At 58.1% G+C, this 13,240-nt stretch overlaps 1 protein-coding gene across 11 annotated transcripts in view; it reads right to left on the reverse strand.

Annotated features, from left to right (window-relative positions):
• Window positions 1-13,240, reverse strand: part of RAP1GAP (RAP1 GTPase activating protein) — a 66,081-nt gene that overhangs the window by 14,679 nt on the left and 38,162 nt on the right. For 10 of the 11 annotated variants that reach the window (XR_010939907.1, XR_010939908.1, XR_010939899.1 and 7 more), the window contains 8 exons: window positions 8,297-8,332; window positions 7,232-7,279; window positions 5,940-5,978; window positions 5,268-5,453; window positions 1,965-2,068; window positions 1,643-1,721; window positions 1,215-1,268; window positions 30-113 (listed from right to left, as the gene is read on the reverse strand). Coding sequence is in view for 4 of the 11 variants with exons in the window: in XM_067723082.1 (XP_067579183.1) it covers window positions 30-113; window positions 1,215-1,268; window positions 1,643-1,721; window positions 1,965-2,068; window positions 5,268-5,453; window positions 5,940-5,978; window positions 7,232-7,279; window positions 8,297-8,332 (630 nt within the window). In the remaining 7 variants the exon portion in view is untranslated. Of the gene's footprint in view, window positions 1-29; window positions 114-1,214; window positions 1,269-1,642; window positions 1,722-1,964; window positions 2,069-5,267; window positions 5,454-5,939; window positions 5,979-7,231; window positions 7,280-8,296; window positions 8,333-10,841; window positions 10,995-13,240 lie in introns of those variants that run through there. The other variant, XR_010939900.1, reaches the window with a different exon arrangement.

Genomic DNA, 13,240 nt, shown 5'->3' on the forward strand with positions numbered 1-13,240 from the left:
GGGGGGCAGGGAGGAGGAGGTGAGCACACCTGCCCAAGCTTCTGATAAATGACTCCGAACTTGAAGTTATTGCTGATGACATGCTCGTCGAAGGTGACAATGAGGCGGGAGGCCTGCGGGGACAGGACGATGGGTGAAACACGCTGCTTTTTCAAGTTGCCGTTTATTGCTCTATGTGCCAAGCGCTGTGCCAGGCACTCCACATGCATCCACTCATTTCCTCCTCAGAACAAGCCCGTGAGGGAGGCACTCCCGCGGACTGCATCTCACGGATGAAGACGCCGACATTCCGAGACCTTAAGGAACTGACTTGCTGAGGTCAACAGCTGGCAAATGGCAGAGCTGGGACTTGAACTCAGGTCTGTTGGATTCCAAAGGCTAAGCGCACGGCTCCTGAGTTCTGCTCATAAGCTCCCGCCCCTACTCTGCTCTAACACCCAACCTGTTCCCCGGCTCTTCTGTAAAGCCACCTCATCGTTCTAGAACAGGCCGAGTCCCCCCAGTGTGCTGTGGAGCCTTGGGCAAGTTCCCCTCCTCACCTTGGGCTTTCGGTAACTGAGAAGCAGGGCCTGATTTCTGAGGCCCCTTCCTTCAGGGGACCTTTCCTGGACCACCCGCCCTTCAGCGACCTCACCTCACTCTGGAATTCAGTCAGAGCCACAGGCTGTACGTGTCTTTCAGGGCCCACTTCTTTCCAGAAACCCCCTGGCTCACTGAAGACAGAAGTCCCTCCCCTTTATCCCACATTGTCACAGTGCCTCAAACCCAGCACCCAGCACCAGAGCTGGAAGTGCAGCTGCAGTCTGTGGGGCGGCACCTATGCAGGTGCCTGTGTTATTCTCTCTCCCCAGGTCCCCTCTGGGGTCAGAAGGCAAGACGAGTGGAGCCTAGGCTCAGGAGCACAGATTACCCTTAGGAGGGTCCCCAAATGGCACTGAGAGTTTCCAGAGGTAAGGAAGGCTCGCCTCCAAGGAGGACAGCACTAGGTTCAAATGCAGGCTTCCTTATCTGCTGTGCATCCTTGGGTAAGGCACCAACCCTTTCTGGGCCTCTGGTTCCTCTTCCACAAACTGGGGACTTCTTCGCAGGGTTATTGTGAGGTTTAAATGAGAGAACTTAGGAAAAATGCCCTGCACACAGCAGGTGCCCAATAAATGCTTGGCCCCCTAGTTATCCACCCACTCCCAGTGAGCAGGGCCCAGATCCAGCCATACCTTGGGGTAGAGCACAGGATAGAATCGATCCACATTCACGTCTTCACACACCAGCTGCGGGAGCAGATAAGGGAGGGCCTGAGGGTGGGGCCTCTCGGCCTCCCTGGCCAAGGTCTGGGGGGAGGACAGTGGAGGACAAAGAGGGGACAACCAAGGCTGAAGGAGGCCCACTGTCACTCAGAATGAGGTACAGAGAACTGGAGCCCCTGTCTCCAAAAGGTGCTCTAAAGAGTGCCCAAAGCACACAGCCAGCAAGTGGGTGGGCATCATGGGAACACGTGAGCAGCAGGACCCTGGAGACAGGCCACAGCAGGCAGGCCAGGATCTGGGGCTAAAGATGAGGGTGTGCAAAGGCGAGGCTGCAGCCCAGCTCTGTGCCCACCTGAGATATCCACGGGGGGCTCAGCATGAAGGATCAGAGGCCTCACCTTTGCCATCTGGACCACGTTGGGGAACTCAGTGAGGCAGGAGATGGGGATGACGTCATGGTATGTCCGGCACTTGGCCCTGGGAGGAGAAGACCCATGCTGAGGGGTGAGGCAGCGCGAAAGGGAGATGGGAGCCCCTCCACACCAAGTAAGACCACCAGAGAGGGCAGACCCCAGGGAGGTCCAGAGGTGATGAGGCGGTCAGGCCTGGCTTGGGCACTAACTTGCAGGGCAACCTCAGGCAAATCCCCGGCCCTCTCTGGGTAAAATAAGATGGGCTCTCAGGTTCTGAGAGTCACAGGTCCCCTCACCCCACCCTCACCTGAGCAGCAGACGCAGGTGTTCCTGGTCCCCGATGACATCATACTTGAGTGAGAAGACAAGGTGGCCCAGGGCGGTGTCCAGTGAGTAGTAATTAAAATGCTCCTGTGGTGGGAGGCAGGGGCCAGGGGAGAGGGTGAGGCTGAGCCTGAGGCTTCCAGAAACCAGACGAGAAAGCCAACTCACCCCCGGATGGGGGTCCTTCACCAAGCAGCAGGTGTCGGGGCTAACAGCACTGTCTGCCTCAGAGAGACCTGCATTCAAATCCCAGCTCTACCACTGGCCAGCTGGGTAACCTGAGAAGGTCACCTCACCTTTCTGTGCCTCAGTTTCCTAGTCTATCAAATGGCAGTGAGGCCCACTACCTTGTGGGAGGGTGGCAGGCACTGAAAGAGATAGTGCCCGGCGCAGAGTAGGTGTTCTCTGAACGTCTGTAGTAACCTTGGCTCTCTGGGTCTTCAGCAAAGTCAGGACCACATCTGTACCTGCATGGCTGTCTCCCAGCCCCCGCCCCTCTCAGAGCTGGGCACACAGGAGGTGCTCAATAAAAATATGTCAACTGACTGATTGTTTAACTGATTGCTCTGTGGCCCCTGAAGCCAGGGCCCATGAGAATCAGGAAATGAAACCTCTCATGAACACACTGGCCGGCTGACCGAGCCGGTTCCTGCCCTCCTGCCTCACCTGGGGAAGACACAGGGTGGGGAAGAAATGCTCCCGAGGGCCCAGGGGAACTGCAGCAGGGATGGCACCCCTAGAGAGGAGCTGGCAGTCTGGTACCTCCAGGTGGGGAAGCCCCAGAGCCAAGAGCCGGAAGTGCCAGAAGATTTCACCCCGCCTGGCCCTGGGTTCCCCTGCCAGCCCAGCTCCTCAGCCACACCCACCCCAGGAGTCATCGTAGAAGGAAGCCCTGTTTAAATACAAACAGCTGTGCTCAAAGGATGGGAGGAAAAAGATGTAGGGGCCGGGGGACGTGCGCCACAAATCCAGAGCTCAGGGGCAGTCCGCGGGGACCTGGGGCAGAGTGACGGAAACCCCCAAAGGCTTGGCACTATCTGTGCAGAGGGAGTGGCAGGCACTTGGCAAGGAGGTCTGCACCGAAGTCTTGGGGTGCGGAGTTTCCCCGGACCCCCCTGGCTGGGCCCAGAGAAGCCCAAGGAGAGTGGGCTCAGGGTCCCAGTGGGTCAATGCCAAAGTCACCCTAACTTCCTCCCTCTGCCAGAACACGGCCCACTGCTTCCCCAGCACCCCACCTGGAGCCGGGAATGGCCCGGCCTCTCTGCCAGCCCCTGGGGCCCCTCCTCTCTGTGCTGCCAGCCTGACCTTGGCCATCATGCCTCCTCTAAGACCCCCCAACCTGTGCCTCTTCCAATCCTCCAGTGCCCAAGGCACCACCTTCATTCTATCACTCACCACTTCTTCAGCAAACTTTTCTGTGCACCAACTATATGCTAGGCCCACATAGTCCCCCAGGCCCCACCACCTGCCAGACCCAATTAAGAGCCTCTGGACAGTGGGTTCCGGGGATGCAGTTCTCTCTCCACCCACAGGTGGAATCCCCTGCCCTGTTCTGAGTTTGTCTCCAGGCAATGGCTCCTGCATCTGGGCCTGCTGGTTTAGTCTCAGTCAACCTGTCCCCCCACCTTAGCACCAATACCCACCAGCATCAGGCTAATGCCCTGGGCCCAGACTGAGCCCACACAGCTTCCCAACACCCCAAGGAGTCACCCCTCCTCCCAGCACCCACGAGTGCACGCACACACACTAGAAACGTGACCCCTCCCTTAGTGTATCTTAATGGAAGGTCAGCCAGAGCTATGTCCAGTTCCTAGCTCAGTAACTGTGTGAACTTAACCAAGTCGTTTTATCTCTCTGAGCCTCAGTTTCCTTTTCTGTAAAAATTAGGACAATCCTGATCTCACAGAGTAATTATGAAGATGTAATAATAACATCTAACGTTTACTGAGCACTTACTATGTGCCAAACATGGTTCTCGATGCCTTTATCATCCTCATTTCTACAGACGAGGAAACAGGCTCAGGAAGGTTAACGAACTTGCCCGAGGTCACACCATCAATAAACAGAAGAGTCAATAGGCGTCCCCAGGCCACGAGACTCCAGAGCCCACGCTACATGCCACCACCTCGTTTGTAAACTGACACAGAGACCGCACTCGGCATGGAACGTGGCACCTACAAGGTCCCAGCGTGTGACCTCCCCTCCAGCTCCCACAGCCTTGCCCAATAGCTCCTGCCTGGAACGCCGTTGTCATCGGGTGACACGAGGACAAGTCGTTACTGGGCAGGGTCCCGGCTCTGGGGCAGGTGGTGGGGCAGGGGCTGTACCAATCCAGGTCACACCATGGAATTACTGTCTTCCCACCTCAAGCTGCCTGAGGGCAGGGCCTGGGGCTGTTTTGTTTGCTGCTGTATACCTGGTGCCCAGAACAGGACCAGGCACACAGCTGGTGCTCATTATTTGTTCACCCTGACTGAGCCCTTTGTGCCGGACACTTTGGGCCGGACACCATTCTAAATGCCTCACAAACATCGTCACATTAAAGGCATGAGGTGGGTATCATCACCATCTCCGTTTTTACAGATGAAGAACCAGAGGCAGGGGCTTCCCTGGTGGCGCAGTGGTTAAGAATCTGCGTGCCAATGCAGGGGACACGGGTTCGAGCCCTGGTCCAGGAAGATCCCACATGCCACAGAGCAACTAAGCCCGTGTGCCACAACTACTGAGCCTGCGCTCTAGAGCTCACGAGCCACAACTACTGAGCCCACGTGCCACAACTACTGAAGTCCATGCACCTAGAGCCCATGCTCCACAAGAGAAGCCACCACAATGAGAAGCCCGTGCATCGCAACGAAGACCAGCCTCCGCTTGCTGCAACTAGAGAAAGCCCACACGCAGCAACGAAGACCCAACGCAGCCAAAAGTAAATAAAATAAATAAATGTATTAAAAACAAAAAAACAGTCTCCCCATCTTAAAAGAAAGAAAGAAAGAAAGAAACAGAGGCACAGAGAGGGTAAGTGACTTGCCTGATGTCCCATGTAGTGACAGAGCCAGGATTCAAGCCCTGGTAAAGTCTCTGTTAACCACTATGCCGTAACACTGCCTTTTGCAATAAATGTTTGTTGACTGAATGAGTGAATCCACTACGCATGCTCCCTGGACTCTGCGACAGACAGCCAGCCCAGCCCACGGTTCCGCTCCCTCCCAGGCCCAGCGTCCCCCAGGGCTGGGCTGTGACCCACTCCCCAGCCAGCCCAGCCCCCCAACACCAGCGGGCCACACACCTTGCCAAGAAAGTGCTTGCGGTAGATGCGGGCGGTGGGGTTGCATTCCAGCTTCACCTTGGCCGTGGGTGACTGCAGCGGCTCTGTCTCCGGGATGCTGGTGATTTCGTGATTGGTGCCTTCAATCCAGTAGCCCCCAAACTGGGGCAGCAGGATGAGGGGGAAGGGCCCTTCTCGCCCCAGGACCTGAAGGAGGACACAGCTGAGAGCCACCCACACTGCACGCCACTGGGGGCCCCAAGACACCCCCCATTTCAGACCTGGAGCCACTTCTGCCATGGCTAAGGAGTACTAGGGGACAGCCCAGAGCCTATGTGGGTCCCAGGGATCAAATCCACCTCCTTCATGGCACTTGCTCTAGCCCTTCTCCTCCCACTGCAGGCACAGACCCAGATGCACAGAGCCCCATGTCGCAGTCTCAAAGGATGGGAGTGTGGGGACAGGTAAAGCTGAGAGCATGACGTTGGCCGAGAGGCTGGCATATTTGGCTCAGAGGCCTAAGGGTTCACATGGGCTCTGAAGTCTTGGGCTTGTAAACTGAGTCTCCAACACCCCGAGCAAGGCCTGTGATCAGGCTCTTGACAAGGAGGAGGACCCGGCTGTCCAGACTCCCCGAGGGAGTGCCTCCTGGGCTCGGGATGGAGATGGGCTCGATGGGATCCGGTCGGTTACCTCGTGGACGCTCGGGTAGGGAATGTAGTCCTCCTCCGTCTGCAAAACACAAGCAGGGCAGAGGCCCAGCTGGGGTGGGGTCCTTACCCTTTACTTCCAGCCTCCCCAGAACACTTGCTGTTCAGGCAGCACCCCCGGGCTGGGGTTGCGGATGGGGCTGCTTCCTCATCTCCCCATCCCATGTGGGCTGACCCCACGAGGCAGGGACTGAGGCAGGCTTAGCTCACTGAGTGCTGGCAGCCTCTTCTGGGTCTCCTGCCTGGGGAAAAGGAGGCGCACTGCATCCCCAGAAGAGACCTCTGGACCAGTGGTTCTCAGTGCATCAGAATGGCCTGGAGGGCTCACTAAACTGATTGCTTTGCCCCACCCTCGGAGTTTCTTATGCAGTGCATCTGGGTGGAGCCCAAGAATTTATATGCCAACAAGCTCCCAGGTGATGCCGATGCTTCTGGCCTGAGGACCACACTTTGAGAAGCCCTGTTCCAGACAAAGCATCAGCCTTGTGCCCATGAGCCCCACTTTAACCCTCATCCCTGTAGCCCTGGGTCCACTCCCCTAAGCCCAGCCACTGATATTCTTGGATTATCGGGGTCCCAAATCACCAACCATGGTACCGTGTACCTACCTGGAGGGGCTCTGCAGCTCCCACCCCAAGAAAATCCTGAGTCTAAAGAGCCTCCTCACGCCTCCTTTGGTCCCCAGCTTCCTGTTAGTCTCTTCATGAAGGCTGGGGGGTAACGAGGCTACCCCTCCCCATCTCTCCGTCTCTCCCCCTCCCCCTCAGCCGTCCCAGGCAGGAGCTACATGGAGAGGGGGAGCGTAAGCCTCCTGGGTCCTGGGTATGAGTCTTTCTGCCACTGCTGATCATAAGTGGCTTCAAGGAAAACCTTGTACGGCAGGCTATCGTGAGGGATGGGGCTTCGATTTTGCGATGGGGAAGCCTGGAGAGGCAGGGTGAGTTTACAGTGGTGCAGATGGGGTGAGGAGGAGCTGGAATGAAGGCCTACAGGCAGGGAGGGGTTCTCCACACCTTAGCCTCCTCGAGGGGAGGGGCTGGGTATACCCTGCTTCCCCCTTGGCCCCAGCACCAGCCCGCAGTAAGGCTACTTCACGAAAGGGGGGCGCAGATTCTCCTGGGCTGGCTGCTCGGCTGGGGCAGCACTTCCCCCACCCCTAGAGAGGGAGTCTGCCTCCCCCTTCCCGTCCCCTCCCATCCCCAAGCCCTTTGGAGAGCACTGCTCAGGAAGCCAAAGGCCCCCAGAAGGGTGGAGTGGTTCCAGATTCAGACCTACTTTGAGGGGTGGTGGGAAGGAGCATCGCTGTTCATCCATCCTGCTTCCCTGCAAAGAGAAGGCAGCACATCCCATCACCCCCTTCCCCTGCTGCTGGAAGCAGCACCCCTTCCAGGTAGATGGTGCTGTGGAGGTGCTCCCAGGGCAGGGCGCTGGCTGCCGGGTCACTCAGGCCTCTGCCGGGCTGGCCCTCCTGGAGGGAACGGGGGCTGCGGGAGGCTGGCAGCAGCAGGGAGGGCTCGGGGCTCTGGTCACTGCTGGGAGTGGGGGCAGGGCCAGCGTGCACGCTGGTGTGTGAGCTGGGGAGGGAGGCCGCTGCATCCACACAGATACGTGTTGTTGAGAGCGAGAGGGAGAGGGAGAGAGAAAGGAAGAGGGAGGGGGGAGAGAGAGGGGGAGGGAGAGAAGGAGGGGGAGAGGTGGAGATGGAAAGACTAAGAGAGGCAGGGAAACAGGAAGATGGCAGGAGACGGGGTTTGGAGGGTGACCCGATATCAGGAAAGCTCCTGAGGTTGGTTCAAGTCCCCCGGCCGCCTCCCAACACACACCCAAGCGAAAAACACAGACGAGGGCCTGGAAGACCAGGGCTGGGGGGCGGAGGATGGCCAGGGGTCAGGCAGAGGGGGCGGGGGCTGCCCAGTTCCTTAACACCTCCCCGGACCTGCAGCCCAGCCTCTGGTTGCCCTGTGCCCTGGCATCTGTCCCTCCCCCCCATTCCACACAGGGTCCTGCAGAGCCTGTGATGCCTCTTGGGAGATGGGGGATAGTATGTGTATGCGGGGTGGGTTGAGGCACTGACCCCAGCAACCTACACAGGGATGGGAGCTGGAGAGACGCAAGTGGGGCCTGCGTCCTGGGTCAGTCAGGCAGTTGGGCACTATCAGTCCCCATCCCCAGACAAAGGGCTCTGGACAGCACACTGCCAACATCTCCTCCTGGCACGGTCTGCGAGAGCTCCCGGCCCGTCCTCAGAGAGATGTAGGGCTGCAGACACAGCAAGGGCCCCCCGCCCCCAGTCCAGCCCCCTCTGTGGCTCCCCAGAACGGGCTCCAGAGCCCACCTCACCTGCATCTTTTCAATCATCTCAAACAGATCTGTGTTCTGCAACAGAGATGGAGAGAGCAGGTCAGCACCGGGGTAGCCCAGCTGATCCTGCAAGTCTCTGAGGAGTCTCCACCTGCCCCAGCCCTCCTGGTGCCCCAACTCTGACCAAACACCGTGGACCTGTCCAAGCAGCAAGAGGGAGTGGAAGGGACCAAACACCGTGGACCTGTCCAAGCAGCAAGAGGGAGTGGAAGGGACATCATAGGATGGGGCTCTGTGCCACTGACTGGCAGAGTTTGACCAACTGCCCAGAGAAGTCTGCCCAGAGTCCAGCACCCTCCCCAGGCAGCCCACCCCACTCAGTCCCCTTCCCCAAAGGAGGAGGCTGCTGCCTCAGACAAAGAAGGTCTTGACCTTTGGGGAGAGACACACCTCCCCCATGTCACTGCAAGACTGGCAGTGCCCGGATCGGCCCACGGACCCCTCAGAAGAGCCCCAGGTCCCAACTCCAGAGACGAGCCCAGCTGGGATCCTCAGGAGAGTCTGTGGTTCCACTCACCTCTGGAAGGAGGGCCCCATCCTCCCCCCCAAGCAGTGTGGGCTGGGCGTCTGTTGGGGGAGAGAATGCTGGGATGTCCCATTGGCCCAATACCTGTGTCTGAGTCCACACATTCCCCCTCCTCCCTCCTCCCTCCTCACACTCCAGCCAGCCTCTCCTGAGGCTAGCCCGGGCACACACAGGGTTAATCCGGGCATCTGCCAGCTGTGCTTGGCAGCTTCAGCCTCTCCAGCGCCAACTCCCTACGAGCCTTCCTGGAAGGCGGCATCCTTGCCGGCTGGCGGAGCTGGGGGCTGGGCCTGGGAAGCCCCCAGAGTCTCTAGGAGAGCGCCCCTCCCCCAGCACCTCCAAGTCCTCAGTTCAGTCGGCTCCTGCTGTCCAGTGGGGGCACTGCCTGAGCTCACACACACATGTGCTGTGGGGTTGTACACCAGGAAACACACACTCCCTCTCTCTCTCTTTCTCTCTTGCTCAAACACACACAGGCCTGCACACCAATATTTAAACACAGTCTCGCTGTACCAAAGAAAGCAAACACACAGAAACCCACATGCACAAACCCACCGGGTCTGTGCACATCAATTCTTACAGCTACACGCTAACACACAAATACACGTGTCAGTGTCCTACGTTACACAACAGCACATTCCCTCACACACTTACAGGTCTATGTCGCGTAAGAGCCGCACACACAAATGCAAACCCACCCCTATGCAGATCTGCGCAACCGCACCAGTAATTGCACACGAAGCTACACGAACGCCACAAAACTACTCTCACATCCACGTGCCGAGAGACAAAATAACATGCACTCGCAGACACAGGCAGGTGTGTTCATGGAAACTGAGCCACAGAGCCCCACTGCCATGCACAAGTTCACCCTTCCCCATCAGTCACACTCCCTGTATAACAGACATGACAGACTTGATCCCATAACATTAAATGAGTTTTGAGAAAAAGAAAAAGCATGCAGCAACTATGGAAGTGGTTAATCACCAAGGATGAGGGGCATTGGTCTGAACCACACACACACACACACACACACACACACACACACACACACTACACGGAGCTGTCTGTTAAAGATCACAAGACACAGACATCCCATGTGCACACTGTGAGGCCTGTCCACAGAGGCAAAACCCACCCTGTAAAATGCACGACAGGAGTCCACAGGAGATGGTGACCCATGGCCCCTGTGGCCACACCCAACACTTCCGAGCTTGGAAGACAATTCCACAGGCAATTAGAGCAGAGACCATAGACACACATCTGCAGTCCAGGTAGACAAACACGCCTGTCAGCCAACACCTTGCACAGCAGCAACATCAGCATCCGTGCCTGGGTGAACCACATAACCTCAGCCCAGCACAGTCCCAGCACCAGTGATACAGGTGCACTGATGTCCCCCAGAATACCCCACTCAGGGTAACATGGCCTTACATGGCCAGAAACAACGCACTGGGAGTCACAGCCACATAAACACTGACACATGGTACTGTCACCCAGAGCGCACACACAGCAACAAGTGATACCCACAGATACAGCCTCACTAGTGCATCAGACGCTCTGACACATGGAAGGCTGTGAGTGAAGTGCCCCAGGGCACCAAGCAAAGTTACACTGTGACATTCAGACCCTTCCTAAAGGGGGAAGGGGATGGATGAAGTGGTCCCAAGGCTAGCGCCCACACACACACATCCACACACACGCACACACACATCCACACACACACAGAGTGCCCCCGCAGCCCAGAGCCACAGTGCAACCACGAGCACTCTGTTCCGTAGGCAGCTGCAGAAAGAGCTCAAGGCCTGGGACCCCAGGGCAGGGGTGTGCCCTGTGGCCTCGATGGCCGTGTGTCAGCCCAGAAGCTAACACACCCTCCATGACGGAGCCTCGCACACCCGCCCTGACTGGGGCAGAGCCTGCCGGGCTCCGAAGAAGTTGGGCTGATCCGTCTCCCGCAGACCCCCTCGGCCAGGCCGCCTTCGCCCTGGTCCTCACCTGCCAGCCGGCCCCAGAGGGCAGTGATCCCCTCCGATGACGGCCCGGGGGCTCCAGGGGCCGCGGCTGCGCCATCCTGAGCTCGGCCCGGCCCCGGCCCCCACCCCGGCAGCGCTTTAGCTGACCCAGCCGGCTCCGGCCCGCGCGAGCCCCGGCCCGCGCGAGCCCCGGCCCGGGCCCCGCAGCGCCGAGCTCCGCGCTCCCGGCTTCGGGCTCCCGCGGCGCGCTGCCTGCGCTGGGCTCGCCGGGCTGCCGGGCCCTGAGGGGGCGGGGCGCCAGGTACGGGCAGCGCGGGGACCGGGGCGGGGCTTCGGGGATCCGGGGCGGGGACACAGGAGGCCCCGCCCCGGACACTGCGCCTGCGCGCTCTTGCTAGCTCGTTGGGAGCTTTCGGCGCGGGCCCTTGGGCCCCGAGGCTCTTCAGCGCACCCATAGCGTGCGTCCTCTACCTTCCCAAACTCTGGGTACCACGCCTTAGGGCCTCAGGGATGGGCTTCTTGGGCTGGGCTTTGAAGTCGGGGAGGAAGTGGCGGGGGTTGGGGCGGTTACCTTGGAGACAGAGGGCTTTTCTTGAGCATCTACTTAATGTTGGACCCTTTGCAAGTCTTATCCTCGCCCCACAACTCAAGAGGTACGAGTGTCATCCCCATTTTACAGAAGAGAAAACTGATTCCAAGAGATAAAATATCATGCTGAAGATCACACAGCTTGGAAAAGGCAGAACTAGGAATCCAGGGAAAGGCTTGGAGCTCTCTCCCCTCCCACCTCCTCACCTCCACCCTCCTCTAATGCCTGCCAGTGGCTGACCTGTACCCTCCCCTCCCCAGGCCCCATGCCCATACCTGTCCCTAACTGCCCCTGATCCTGGGAGAGGGAGGGAACAGGGCCTGCCAAGGACCCACACATGGAGAAGACTTAAGCATATGTAGGTTCTAGCTCTGGCCTTGCTACAACTTGCTGAGTAGACCTGAGTGAGTCCCTGCCACCTCTGTAGGCCTCAGGTTCCCCATCTGTAAAATATAAGGCCTCTGAAAGCCCTTCCAGCTGATCCTGCACTGTGTCTGCCACTGTACAGTGGGGGGCAGGGCCTCAGCATCCCCTCCCCAGACAGATGCTGGGAAAGCAGCAATTGCTTCCTGAGCTGTGGCCAAGTCAACACCAGCTGCTTCAGACCCTGCGGGGCAGGGCTGCCCACCAGCTCAGTGCCCAACCTCTCTTCAGCTTCCTGAAGGAGCTGTTGGCAGCTACCCACCACTCTCCATCTCCAGGGCCAAGGCCTCCTGGAAGGAACGCACCGCACCTTTCTTTCCCCCAGACCTGGCCCTGGGTCAAGCTGGAGCCCAGGAAGCCGGTGGGAACTCTGGAGATGTGTATTCCAGACACAGTGTAGCTTTGTTTTTAATAATTAACAGCAGCAAATATTGATTCACGCAGGCACTTCCAGGCCTGAGCGCTTCCGGGCACCCATCGAAATGCAGCCAGAGAAACATTCATTCCCACACTGGGAGGAGGCAAGAGATGCTCGCATCACCGGAGACATCTGTGTGCCAGGAGTGGAGGGTGTGCACATGTGTGCATGCAGCTGTGTAGATGTGTGTGACTGAGATCAGATGGGGACATCCTGGGTGTGCATATTTGTGTTTGTACATGTGTATCTGTATATACATGCATGCGTACATGTGCGAGTCTCTGAATGCATCTGCAGACATGTGAATGCACCCATGTATGTAGGTGTGGGTAGGCTGTGTATGTACATGTGTGCAGATTTCTAAATCCTCAAGCAGAAAAAATCCTACAGCAGGGCAGGGTAGGAGGGTCTTGGATAGCTCAGTGTCTATACAAATGCGGCTTCCCAGTGAGAGGGGGATGTCCTTTCTGGGTGTTCTGTCCTGCCCTGGGAACGTAATGATGCTGATAATAGTTCAGCTTCCTAATTTGAACTTTCCAAAATTACTTTCACAGTCATCCCCCAACTGCAAGCTGGCAAGGTGGGTAGAAGAGAAACTGCCACCTCTATATCACAGATCAGAACTGAGGCCCACAGAGGGGCAGGGATGTGCCCACTGGCACAGGGAGGTCAACTGCCCCTCACACTGGCTCCACCATCAACATTATAAACGTGTGCAGAGCTGGGGGAGGGGGAGTGGAGAATGTGTCACAGACCTGGGACCCCTCAGCCCCACCACTGGTTTGCTGGGGACCCAGTCTCTCTGGGCCCTGGTTTCCTTTGCTGTCAAAGGAGTACGATGTACAGACTGTGTCTTGATTCTGGGGTCGGGGCGGGCTGTTGGGATGGGGCAGTTTGGAGCCCGCAGCCGGCTGGGCTGTATTGGCACAAATGGAGGCTTCTAGCCAAACTGGGAAGAGGGGAGGTAGCTCAGAGCTAATCTGAGAAGGCC

The sequence above is a fragment of the Pseudorca crassidens genome, chromosome 2, assembly GCF_039906515.1.
Source record: "Pseudorca crassidens isolate mPseCra1 chromosome 2, mPseCra1.hap1, whole genome shotgun sequence".
NCBI classification, from domain to species: domain Eukaryota; kingdom Metazoa; phylum Chordata; class Mammalia; order Artiodactyla; family Delphinidae; genus Pseudorca; species Pseudorca crassidens.